Source organism: Triticum aestivum, chromosome 5D (assembly GCF_018294505.1).
Source record: "Triticum aestivum cultivar Chinese Spring chromosome 5D, IWGSC CS RefSeq v2.1, whole genome shotgun sequence".
Taxonomy (NCBI): domain Eukaryota; kingdom Viridiplantae; phylum Streptophyta; class Magnoliopsida; order Poales; family Poaceae; genus Triticum; species Triticum aestivum.
The window spans coordinates 54,885,474-54,898,341 of NC_057808.1; the positions used below are offsets into that span (position 1 = coordinate 54,885,474).

The window sequence follows — 12,868 nt, forward strand, 5'->3', positions numbered from 1 at the left end:
CTAATTCAAGGCATCATGCCAAGTTGTTTTTGTTTTCGACAAATTTGGCATTTTATGTGGTTTTCTCGGTCAGAAAGGTCGATAAATGGCTGGACGTGTGGCAACTTGCATACGGTGTCGAAAGTCGTTCAAATCAGGCATGGATGCCTACCATGGTCATGCCCACCTTTTTGCAAATTTGAGGTCATTTGAAAGATGTAAAAAAATAGACCATACACAATGGAGGGTGTTTGGATAGGGCCAGAAGGGACTGCTTGAAACTACATTATTTTTCAACATCCATCAAATGGCCCCAAAAAATTTCCACCCACTTCTAAGACGAATTCAAGGTATCATGCCAAATTGTTTGGATTTTGACAAGTTTTGCATTTTCTGTAGTTTTCTCGGTGAAAAAGGATCAATAAATGGCCGGACGTGTCGCAACATGCAAACAACGTCAGAAGTCGTTCAAACCTGGCATCGATGCCTCATATCACGCTGCTGCGTGGGGTCATTTATCCATAGTCCAAAAAAATACCAGTTTTGTGAGTGTGCTAGACTAGGCGAGAGGGTGTATCCGAGAGCATGTAGTTTCCTCTAATTTGAATGCCTATGTTATTCCAAAAATATTTCAAATTTTTAACAAGTTTCAAAAAGAATAATAAAGTTTTAAAAGAAGAAAAATGAATTAACGATGTCCAGGCCTTGGTTCAACTAGGCGACGACATCGCTCCCGCCGGGTGCCTGTTGGGCCGACCCAAGTGTTTGCGGATTCAAAAGAAGTTCATCAATTTTGAAACCAAATGTTCACAGATTTGAAAAAAAATATCGCGGGCTTTGACAAATGATCGTAAAAGTTGAAAGAGTACATGGATTGAAGAAAAGTTCACCGATTTAGAAACAAAGTTCACAAATCTAAGAAAATATTCATGAATCTAAAAAGTTCATGGATTTAAGAACAGGGTTGATGATTTAAAAATAGTTCACAAATTTAATAAATAAAAGAAAATGAAAAAGAGAGAAAAGTGAAAAATAGAAGAAAAACGAGACAAACAAAAACCAAAAAATTAAAATCACAACATGTTTCGAAAGGTGTTCAGAAATTGTTCATGTTTTGATTTTTTTTTCAAATTTCAGAAAAATGTTTGCTAAAATTTCGTTCATATATTCAAAACTATTGGGAATTTCAAAAAAATTCACATTTTTAAATATTTTTTGATTTTTTTCACAAAAAATTTCATTTATATTAATTCTTTTGTGTTTTCTTACATATTTCGAGCTTGATTATACCTCAAGTGGCAGTGGAGTGCCTATCAGTGCTTGACTTCAAGTGGGAGCTCTTGAGTTTGAGTCTACATGTACTCTTTTGTTTCTCGGTATTTTTATGTCACTTATATTAAACATGATAGGTGGGACATGGCTTAATGGGCCGGCTGAGTTGCAAGCAAGTACGTAATTCTTATACGAGCTTATTTTTAATTGCATGAACTTATTTTAAAATTTGATGAACTTTAAGAAAATAATAATATTTTTCTGCTTTTGTGAACATTTTTTAAATCGATGATTTTTTTCACAATCGATGAACTTTCTTTCAAAATTAACGATTTTTTTTCATTTTTGTGATTTTTCCCCAAAATCCGTGAACTTTTTCCAATGTAATGAACTTCTTTTAAAATTTTTGATGAACTTTTTTCAATATCGATGAACTTCTTTTCAAATTCATGAACTTTTTAAGTTTGTGAACTTTCTTTTCAAAAACCGTGAACACTTTTGAAGTATGTGTCCCCTCGACGCAAATCTATCCCAAATTTGGAGTGAAAATGGGTCGAAACGGGCACAAAACAGACATACAAATGAAATGGGTTGCTGCGTTGGTCCGTGTTTTTTGTTCGTGCAAACCCAAATGGACACAGCCAGACAAAATGGGTCCGTGCATTGTAGTTGGCCTTAGCTTTCCTCCCTTCCATCTTTGTTGTTTCATACACAAAGACCAAGGAGGGCGCTTGCGGCCTCACGATATTGTGAAGCTCAGGAACTATCTCTGCATTTCTATGCTCGTGACAGCTGAAGCTAAGCAGCTAATTCTTGATCACAACACCTACAAACGCTATATAAATTTGAGCATGTTTTCTCCTAAAAAAATCAAACTACAAACTAAAATAATTTTGAGCACCTGACAACCGGCCCATTCAAAAGAAATCGCCACGACATTCAACAGCCCATGGGAAACAACCCAGTCGAGCAATAAAGCCCAGGGCCTCCAAAACCGTCATAGCTTTTCCTCCAAGCAATGCGTCGTCATAAACCTTTTCCTACCCTTCGCCCACTGACACCCGGGCTCACGGAACTCGGGCTCCACGAGTCATTCCCTACGTCTGACCTCCCCTCCGCACTCCCGCGCAACCTCTTCACTCACCCCAGCTACTGCTAGAGGCACCCGTAACAACCCCTGGCAACCTGCATTCTTTCACAGACAAATGGGCCCCACTTGGTTGGTGACCTCCTGACCCCACCTGTCGGTGTCCGTGGGAGCAGGAGATATTTCCATCCCGTACGCGCGCGCCGGAGCCGCAGAAATATCTCTCGTGGCCGCCTATTAACCCCATTCCCTCTCTCCCCCTCTCCACTCCTCGTCCCCTCCCACCCCTCCTCAGAACCCTAAACCCCGCCGCCGCCATAAACCCTAGCCGCCGCCGCAGCCAGGGCCAGCCAGGATGTACGCCATGATCCGCCGCGCGGATCCCCTCCGGAGGCGCGCCGCGTCGGCCATCCTGGCCGCGCTGCTGCAGCACCCGGCGGGCCCCTCCGCCGCCGGGGCGTCGGCGTCGGCCCTGCCGCTGCGGTCGCCGCTCCCGCCGCCGGCGATGTGGTTCCACTCCAAGCCGGCCCCGCTCGGGTTCCGGGAGACGGGGGCCGCGCGGGCTGGGGCGCACGCTCAGTTCGCGGCGGACGAGGGGTGGAACTACGAGGATAAGAGGAAGCCCGCGGGGGGCGTGGCTGGGGCCGGCGCCGGCGCCGGCGCCAAGGAGGAGGGGCTGGAGATCGCAAAGCTCGGGATCTCGTCCGAGATCGTCGACAAGCTCTCCGCCAAGGGCATCACCAAGCTGTTCCCCATCCAGGTAAGGGGAGCAGGCAGGCACGCAGCCTTTCCCCCCTCCCTTCGATTGGAACGTGATTACTGCTCTCTTTATCTTCCGTGGATTGTTTGCTCTGTGGACACACTGCTTGATTGATTGCTGCACAGTTAATTATTATTTTTAGGAACAAGGACATCTCCTCTTGATGGAGTGTTGCAATTTCTGCTCAGTTAATTAATTTTGAGCATAGCTCTATGTGTGGAATTGCGGAGCATTTCTTACCCACTATGATAGTTTTCTGTGGTTTTCCACTACCTCACTGACCTATGCGAGGCAACTGTGATCTTTCCGTTCCGAATGGACAGATGTTTTATTGCTAGTGAAATTTATACACTATAAGTTAGTCTATAGAACCTTAATTAATTTGTAATTTGTAATAAGAGACAAAAATTTAAGGTTGCGTGATATTGTTCAGCAGTTCATTAGCTGTTGCAACTATCACTCTGTATTATTATGTGTGCTCGCGTGTCACTTTCTCTTGTGACAATAGTTATGCATGCTCAGCTGTTTTTTACTTCTGCTTCTAGATTGGGTCAATCAAATCATCCCTGTATAGGTCCAATTTTATTTTCTTTTTGCTTACCTTTATGTTGTCATCTTCAATATTCTCCTGGCAGTAGGGTAGATTGTTTACTGCTTACATGATCACACAATTAGTGGATGCCTTGCGTTTTGGATGTTAAAATTCCCTTCCTTTCTCTGATGTGTAGAGAGCTGTCCTTGAGCCAGCAATGCAAGGCAAGGATATGGTTGGCCGTGCCAAAACGGGGACAGGGAAAACTTTGGCATTCGGAATCCCCATAATGGATGCAATTATTCGCCATAACGCAGCTAACAAGTAAGTTTGGACATTTTTTGCATCAATCATTATTCATTTTCCCTCTACCCCTTTTAGTGCCATCTTGTGTTGTATTGTCACCTCAATTGAATCTCTGGATCCACAGACCTGGAATACATCCCCTGGCGATATGTTTGGCACCAACACGGGAACTTGCAAAACAAGTTGAGAAAGAATTTGTTGATTCTTCCCGGCTGGATACACTGTGTGTATATGGAGGCACTCCAATTCAGCAACAAATGAGAGTTCTTAGCCAGGGCGTTGATGTAGTTGTTGGGACACCTGGACGGGTAATTGATCTGCTAAATAGACGTGCTCTGAATTTGTCAAATGTCCAGTTTGTTGTTCTCGATGAGGCAGACCAGATGCTGTCAGTGGGTTTTGATGAAGCTGTTGAGACAATTTTGCAAAATGTGCCTGCAAAACGTCAAACCTTGATGTTCTCCGCAACAATGCCACCCTGGATACGCAAGCTGATGCAGAAATACCTCAAAGATCCTGTCATAGTCGATCTTGTGAGTGATGCTTACCCATGTTTTACTGAACACTGCAACTATGATTTCATTGCAAAATTTGTGTATACATATCTGACCTTATTTGTCATGCATTTGCTATTTCGACTTGCATTTAACTTATCACTAGAAGTAACTTCAATTTTGTTATGTTCGCTGGTTGGTTCGGACTTTTGTTGTTTCGTTGCTAGTAAGATAAGCATTAGTGTTAGTATGAAGATGCATATTAAGAAAATTATTCTGGCGGTGTAAATGCATAGACACCTTAATTTTTTTGAAAACATGCATAGTCTATTTCAGGTTTTGATAATGTGTGGATGTGCCTGCAAAGATCTCCTAGTCTTTACCTGAAGATCTGTATATCGTTAAATCATTTTTAAGTTACTAACTGCAAAATTATGAACTAGGAAAAAATTACAGGTTAAGTTTGCTCTTTGTTGCTCCTGCATGACATTATAATCACATTGTTTAGTTAAGAAAATACATAGTTACTAGTTGGATTTGATTTATGATGCTATTTCTTTTCTAGGTGGGTGAAGATGACCAGAAGCTAGCAGAAGGGATTAGTCTGTTGTCTATTGCTACAGAGAATCATGCAAAACCTGCTGTCCTTGGACAATTGATTCAGGCAAGGATGTTCTCTCTGTAGTACCAATGGAATATTTTTTCTTAAGTGCTATCTAAGTTTCTTTCTGCACTCTATGACGTAATGTGTGTGTGAGTTCATTGCAGGACCATGCTAAAGGTGGCAAGTGCATTGTATTTACGCAAACAAAAAGGGATGCTGATCGGTTGTCATACACTATGGGTCGAAGTGTCCAGTGTCAGGCTCTTCATGGAGATATTACACAACAACAAAGAGAGAGGACACTTCAAGGATTTCGTGAAGGGCGCTTTAATACTTTGATTGCCACTGATGTTGCTGCTCGTGGTTTGGATATTCCAAATGTTGATCTGGTTAGTGTTTTTCTGTCCTTTCCTTTACTTTTGTCATTTAGAACTGTGTTATTAATCTGTTTAAAGCTGGCAACATTATCTCATTGCAACATCTGCTGTCAAACCCCTTACTGGCTGTGTTTCCTTGTTCAGGTGATACACTATGAATTGCCAAACAATTCAGAGATATTCGTTCACAGGTCTGGCCGTACTGGCCGTGCTGGGAAGAAGGGCACTGCAATTGTGATGTACAGCTACAACCAAAGTAGAGCTGTCAGGGGCATTGAGAATGACGTTGGAGGCAAGTTTAAGGAGGTGAGATTTTCCATCATTTTAAGTCGCTGCTCGAGTTTGTTCTTATGGCATTTATGCTCAAAGTGTTCTCTTTTTCGCAGCTTCCAAAGATCAACGTTGAAGGTTCTGACTTGACAATGGCTAGTGGTTATGATTCATTCGGAGGTGGAGGCGGAGGTGGGCGCTCACGCGGTGGCGGTTTCGGTGGCCGCGATTCTGGGTTTGGTCGTTCAGGTGGTGGGTTTGGTCGTTCAGGCGGCGGCGGCGGATTTGGCGATTCAGGGTTTGGCCGATCAGGTGGTGGTGGTGGATTCGGCGATTCAGGGTTTGGCCGATCAGGTGGTGGTGGAGGTGGATTTGGCTCAAGTGGTGGGTTTGGGGATTCTGGTTCAGGGCGGTCTGGTGGGTTTGGTGGCGGCTCTGGTAGCTCTGGCTCTAGCTGGGGTGGATTCGGCAGCTTTGGAGGCAAAAGCTCTTGATTGATCAACCCCCCATAGCCCAGCAAATTTTTGGTTGGAGCGGAAGGCAACCGGGTTAACCGGTTCAGCTTGATGGTTCTTATATATGGAAAGCCCTCTGTCAGAAGAGGTAAATTAACATGGTCTGATTCTTGTTGGGTATTTCAAGGTCGAATTTCTAGCGTGGACAACATACGCTTATATTGCCTGGAGCCGCCAACTTTGAAGGCAGATGGAAATAATCACGAGGCTTTCTTCTTTTTACGTTTCCTGCCGCAAGCTATCTGCAGCAGGGTTCCTTGTAAAATATATGCAATGTGTCTTGTCTTCTGCGGATCACAATATATCTGTTTTTTTAGCAGTAGTTTTTGTATTGTATTGTCAAGCCTTTTGTGGACCTTATCTAATGGCCAGAACTTTAGTCTCTAGAAGCAAATGTTAAGATCTATGCATCAGATACCATGACTAGTTATTGCTAATCGCTAAGCTGCCAGCTCGCGGCGTGTAAACCATCTCTGCTCTGTTGGCTTTTACATACTTTTTGCTATACATTGCTTCTGAGTTAAAAACCAAGAATAAGTTTGTTGAGTGGCTCAGGGTGGTGTTTTGCCAAAATAAATAAATAAATAAGACAAGCAAAAGACACAATGCTCCACCGCCCGAACAGAATTTACTACTACTAGTCTACTTGTTTTTCAGTGGGGTTTGCGAACACCTAAGTTTCTATCTGTTACAATGGTTGGATTATGTTCAGTTTGTTTGATGATAGTTAAGAGTTAGAAATACACTCGAAAACTCTCAACTGGCTGACGAGAAGGGCTGCAAAGAACAAGCATCTAACATAAACAGATACAACGGAATACAACTTCCATATTACTCGGGGAGATACAACCAAAAATTAGGTTTTTCAAAAGCATCTTGGTACATTAGAAACTTAGCACACATTCAGTAAGTTCGGGTAGGTAACTTCTAAATTCTGCCAAACATATTGATGCGATGCGACAGAAACAGCTAGAACTGCACCAGCCCGTTACTTCACCTGTCCTGGAGAAAGCAAAAACGTCAATCCATCAGTAACCTGATTGGCATTGCTAATGCATAGCCTCCAACTTATTGATGTTTATAATAACAAAATGGACTATTAATGTATAGCTCTAGAAATCATCAACCCAGATTTCTACATTTTCAACTTGTAGCAGCCATTATGACTGATGTTTATAACAACAAAATGGAATAGTAATTCATTGATTTTGAAACAGCTAAACCAACGAGAACTCTAGCAATGCCCAGATAGGCACACATAGTTTCGACATCCACATGATATTCAACATCTGGATATCATTTACAGTTTAACGAGAGTCATTTTATTTTTGGCATCACCGTCATTTTAGTTGACGTGTATGTTATTCACATGTGTGAACCCCTATAGCCAAATTGACAATATTTTGGGAGTGCATGTTATCCATGTTGGCAGCCAGATATTTCCCATAGAGAAAAAACTGAATGGTCCATATCTCTTAAGCTATATCGAGAAGATATTCTTACATGTTGACCCATTTCAGCATTAGCACATCAAAATAGATAATCATCCAATGTGTTGTGCAGCGTTTTCAGCTCCATTAGATCCACCAGCAATGGCTATGCCTATTTAAGAAGGTAAACGGAAGTTGTTATCATTGACTAAAAAATCAAGATTAAAAAACAGTTAAACAGAAAGAAGTATCGGATAAAAAAAATACAACTAGTTTGAGATTCCACACATGCCAACTAAGTGGCATTTGATTTTGCATTTTTACTCGTTTGACATTTGATATGGATCTTCCAAGAATAAAGACAACTAGTGATAACACAAAATAAAATAAAGCCATGAGTTAATTTTGTCCATCTATCAAAGGGACGATTGTTGATTAAGCTTAACTTGTTACCGACTTAAGAGACATGCTCACCTGGTGGATGATTTGGAAGGAGAGGAACTCTCTGTGTATTTGATAACAATTAACAAAGCCATCGGTGCGACTCAGCTCGCAGACAAGATTCTGCAAGAACTGAGATGTTGGCATCAGGGCAAGATCGGAGCTATAGCCCCATTCTTCATCCATGAGCCTCCCTGAACTGTATTCTCTGCATTCTTGTTTCTTCTTGTTTCTTTCACTTTCGTTGCTCTGGTCGTTTGCCCATATGTTTATAGTCCCTCCGTTCCAGTATCTCCCATGCACTCTGTATGGCTCTGCCAGTTCTCTTAATGAATGAAAAGTAGCACTCGCTACATTTTGTCAACAAAAAAAAAAGAGATTTGACATGACCACAACCATATCACCCGGGGAAGCTGAAATCCCCTCTATTAACACGGTTACATTCGAAACTTTGGTAGACTAGCACCATTCAGCAAGTTTGTTTAGATATTTTATAAATTTTGTCGAACACATTGATGTGATGCGATGAACTCAGCGAGAACTGCAGCAGCCGCTCCTTCACCTGGAGAAAGCAAAAATACCAATCCATTAGTAACCTGATAGGCACTACTAATATATAGCCTCCAACTTACTGATGTTTATATAATAAAAGGAAAGAAAATGGACTACTAATGTATAGCTGGAAAAACCAAAACCGTCAATCCAGATTCTGCACTCCCAACTTGCAGTAGCCGCCTATGGCTGCTGTTTATAGAAGAAAATAGCCCAACGGAATATCGATTTGAAACGGCTAAGCCAAGGAGAACTTGTATGAATGCCCACATAGGCACACACACATGTAATTCAACATCCACACTCCATATTCAACTCTGTATATCATGTACGATCCAAAAAGGAGTCATTTTAGATTGGCATCATCATCCATTTTAGTTCTTCTATGTGCATGTGTTCCTTATAGCCAAATGGACAATAGCTTGTCAGTGCATGTTACCCATGATGCAGCCAGATATTTTACGCAGGAAAAAACAATCTAAATCTCACAAGCTATAAGAAGATTTTCTTACATGTTGAACCCTTTCAGCACATCCACACATCAAACCAGTCAGCCATCCCCATCTTCATTATATCCACCAGCAATGGCTGTGCCTGGAGACACAAGAAGTCAGCCAATTAAAAACAGTTCCAAGGAAAAGACAGATGGATAGCTAGAAACACCACTTGAGCGAAAGAACTCACTTTTGTAACTCACATTTTATAGATGATTTATAGCTCATTTTTATACTAACAAGGAATATCTAGAAACAGTACACTTAGCCAATAAGAAAAACCAAGACATGGTACAGAATTTATCTCATGTAAACTCGTCCCTAGTCATGGCAAGTTGTCAACCAACACAATTAGAACACCAAACTAATAAACTTTAGCAACAAATTTGACTTTAGGTATGCAGTTTTAAATAATTGGAGCATGATTAGAGCCAAGAAATGCAATTTATTTTGTATGCTACCAATATACTCCATCCATCGTGCTTATTGGGTCAGCGGGCCAACCAACGACGCCCAAGTTTGCTAGGCCACGTGCAATGAAATTAATTAGGAAATACTTTTTTTGCGACGAAATTAGGGAAGTGCTGCATGCAACGGAATTAGTTAGCGATGGGGGCATAGAAAGGTGCAAGGCGTGCACACCACGTTCGGCTTACCTGCAGAGGTAGTAGATTTTTTTATGCAATGCAAGCTAATTAATTAGCAACAAACAAGCTCATACTCTAGTTTTCCTTCCCAACATGGTCCCAGAGTTTCGGCTAGCAGGCCTAATAAACGCGGACAGAGGGACTACTAGTCACTTGCAAGAGGGTCTACAAGTGGCAAAAAGTAAGTACTATATTCTCATATGCAGGCGTATTAGGTTCATTAAGATGAGGCTTTGATGATGAATTACTTTGTTAATATGCCTTTTTATGACATGAACTTGGTGCCACTTGATTTGTTTTCAAAAGCGTGTGCTGAGAATTGCAATATTACATCATATAAACCATGCGGTAAAGGAGTAATTCTTGGTCAAAGTGTTTCTTTTGCGACCAAGTCAAAGTCTTGTCTTAGCAAAACATAATAAGCCCAAGATATCGGAATGGCAGGAATATCATTTAAGAAGGTATGGATTCAACCGAAGTTGTTATTATCGAGTTTAAAAAGTAACGGATAAAAGAGTATAATTAGCTTTGATATTCAAAACATCCCAATTAAGTTACTAAGTGACATTTGATTTTGCAATTTTAACCATTTGACATTTGATTTGGACCTTCCAGGAATGAAGACAGCTGATGAGAACATAAGGAAAATATGGCTATAGATTAAGTTTGTCTATCTATCAAAGGGATAATTGCTGATTAGGGTTAAGTTGTCTGTGACTTAAGAGATACAATCAAGATGTTTGAGCAACAGTTTATGAAACATAACTGAATTTGGCAGCTCATACAATATTAGGACTAAGGACAAGCAATTACCTGGTGTATAGAAACTCATGAATGGATGGTAGGCACTTCTAAAACGCTTTCCAGGAATACTCTTGGATTGCATTGAATTAAGTTGAATCATGTAGACACTGACGTCCATATGTATAAAAATTACATCAGTATCCTCAACATAGCACATTATACCTCCCGTCCCCTTGACATAGTCCCAGCCTCGTGTTAATCGCGCCATCCTTCTGGTTCTCCCAATCTGAGGACGGGGCCCGAAAATGTTACGCAAATCAACGGTCTTCCATGGCACCCATGTGGCAACACCATGAGCATCGACGTTCCTTTGCCACGTTTGGAAGTGTGGGTAAGACATCATGGCGAAGCCAACAGCGCCATCCTCAGCCTGGATGATTCGATGGGTACCACCACCGGGGAAATCATCTGTAACGGGTGGCCCCTTGATCACAACTAGACTCTGCTCTTCCAAATCAAACTCAACAATGCCAGCCTCCATAGTTGTAAGCAACCAGTAAAGTGCTTTACCAACGAGTGAGCCATCCATACCAGCATCAAACAGTTGACATGGAGCCGCCGTCGAGACGAGATTGCTCCATGCCCCGGTATCTGAGGAGTAAACACTGGCGAGGGGCCTATAGTCATGTCTGCACAAGGATACCAAGGCCACCTTGAAGGGGCTGGAGTGGCATTCACCGTGCACGTGGCCAGGGTCGCCGGCAGCGCAGAGCACGGCCCCGTTGAGGTGGACCGTCTTGAACTCGGGCGGAACGGCCACGCGGCGCTGCTCGCCGGTGACGGGGGCGCACACGACGAGGTCCTTGCGCACATGGTCTAAGACGAGGACGCGTCCGTGGCGGAAGCCGAGCACGCCGTAGTCGCGGTGGTCGCTGTAGCGTCCCAGGTCGAAGCGCCCGGGAGGGATGCGGTCGGGACGGTCGAGCAAGGAGGTGAAGACGAGGTCGCCCTGGATGTACTCGAAGGCGCCGAGGAGCGGCGGCTTGCGGTGGTGCGCGCGGAAGCGGCCGAGGAATCTAGGATCGGTGGTGATGCTCCGCCACCGCCTGCAGACGGCGGAGGCACGGATGAGCGAGGAGGGCTGCGGAGGGAGAGGGCGGCCCCGGCGGCGGCGGGTCGTCTCACTCATGTCGTGTGGGACTTGGGACTGGAGTGGGGGAAAGTTTGGATTTTTTTTACTCGAGTCACTTGTGGTATTGGGCTGCCACATCGACGCCGCCAAACCGCTCGCAATGGGCTGTAGCTTGGGCGTATGCTCGATTTGTTAAACGGCCGCTGATCGCTGTAAATAATACACACGGCAAAAAAAAAACTGATTTAAAAATTGCCTCAAGAAAAAACTGATTTCAAAATGTTGCCAGATTGCTAAATTTTGTTATTTATTGTTCCCTCCGTCCCATAATATAAGAACGTTTTTCAAGCTGTGTTAGTTTAAAAAATGTTTTTATATTATGGGACAGAGGGAGTAGTGGAAGGGAATGCAATATGTTGTTTATCATACACATGTTTTTTTATGGATGGTTGTCATACACATAATATATCACAGTTAGAAGCTAGTGGTCAATTTTCGAAGTTAAGAATCTATGCAGCACCGTTCATTTGCTTGGGAAGGTGGCCAGTAGCGGCGGCAGGAAAAATCAACGCCCCAGGTAACCTTTGAGGTACTGTAGCACTGTAGCTACAGTAGTGCTATAGCATCCAAAGGAAATACATCTCACGCCCCAGGCAGCGGCCCGGTCTGCCTGGGGCCTGTCTCCGCCACTGAAGGTGGCGGTCCAAAAACTGGGATGGTGGCTCATGGATGGCAATTCTCGTGATGTGCTTCAGCAACATCGGTAGCCGACAACAGTTTCGGGATGTGAGGAGTACGAGTACGTTCCCGGTCAATGCGCTACAACGATTTCGGCTCCACCGACGATGGGCCTCTCAATCAGCTCACGGAGCCAAATCAAGGCGATGGTACTTCTTCAGCTCCGGTGAGGGCATGTGGTGGTGATGGCAATTGCAATGATTCCTAGAGACTTCTCTTATTTTCTATTTTCCGTGGAGGAGTTTTCTACTAATATTTGTGGGCGCATATCCTCATTCGCCCTTTCTGAAGGATTCCACGTGTGTGCATTGTATCGTGACTTCTGATGAATAGGCAATCTTATGAAAAATTGAATTTATTATTTATTTTAGTATATTTTCAATTTTTTATTAGGATTGTGCAGGCCGTATAGACAACCTTGCAAGAGTAAATGTGATATTTAATGTGTTCCCTGGTAAACTTTTTCAAAATCACTGCTTTTAGAGTAGGGCGTT

At 42.9% G+C, this 12,868-nt stretch overlaps 2 protein-coding genes across 2 annotated transcripts; one reads left to right on the forward strand and one right to left on the reverse strand.

Annotated features, from left to right (window-relative positions):
- The first annotated feature begins 2,602 nt into the window (after positions 1-2,602).
- LOC123119407 (DEAD-box ATP-dependent RNA helicase 9) lies at positions 2,603-6,668 on the forward strand. The gene is made up of 7 exons (XM_044539211.1): positions 2,603-3,098; positions 3,827-3,954; positions 4,061-4,469; positions 4,996-5,094; positions 5,199-5,423; positions 5,556-5,717; positions 5,798-6,668. The coding sequence occupies exons 1-7, from the start codon at positions 2,694-2,696 to the stop codon at positions 6,173-6,175; spliced, it is 1,806 nt and encodes a 601-aa protein (XP_044395146.1). The 5' UTR covers positions 2,603-2,693; the 3' UTR covers positions 6,176-6,668.
- Positions 6,669-7,004: 336 nt separating this feature from the next.
- Positions 7,005-11,711, reverse strand: LOC123119408 (uncharacterized). The gene is made up of 5 exons (XM_044539212.1): positions 10,574-11,711; positions 9,132-9,213; positions 8,101-8,629; positions 7,700-7,798; positions 7,005-7,198 (listed from the first exon to the last, which is right to left on the reverse strand). Exons 1-2 carry the CDS (start codon positions 11,691-11,693, stop codon positions 9,170-9,172), a joined length of 1,164 nt encoding a protein of 387 aa, XP_044395147.1. The 5' UTR covers positions 11,694-11,711; the 3' UTR covers positions 7,005-7,198; positions 7,700-7,798; positions 8,101-8,629; positions 9,132-9,169.
- Positions 11,712-12,868: the final 1,157 nt, after the last annotated feature.

Excerpts from the sequence above, each read along its gene's own strand:
- LOC123119407 (XM_044539211.1), top strand. The coding sequence starts at position 2,694 with ATGTACGCCATGATCCGCCGCGCGGATCCCCTCCGGAGGCGCGCCGCG. Across the intron at positions 3,099-3,826 it reads CCAAGCTGTTCCCCATCCAG|AGAGCTGTCCTTGAGCCAGC; the intron begins GTAAGGGGAGCA and ends TCTGATGTGTAG. Across the intron at positions 3,955-4,060 it reads CGCCATAACGCAGCTAACAA|ACCTGGAATACATCCCCTGG; the intron begins GTAAGTTTGGAC and ends CTGGATCCACAG.
- LOC123119408 (XM_044539212.1), bottom strand. The coding sequence starts at position 11,693 with ATGAGTGAGACGACCCGCCGCCGCCGGGGCCGCCCTCTCCCTCCGCAG. Across the intron at positions 9,214-10,573 it reads CATGAGTTTCTATACACCAG|GCACAGCCATTGCTGGTGGA; the intron begins GTAATTGCTTGT and ends TTGTGTCTCCAG.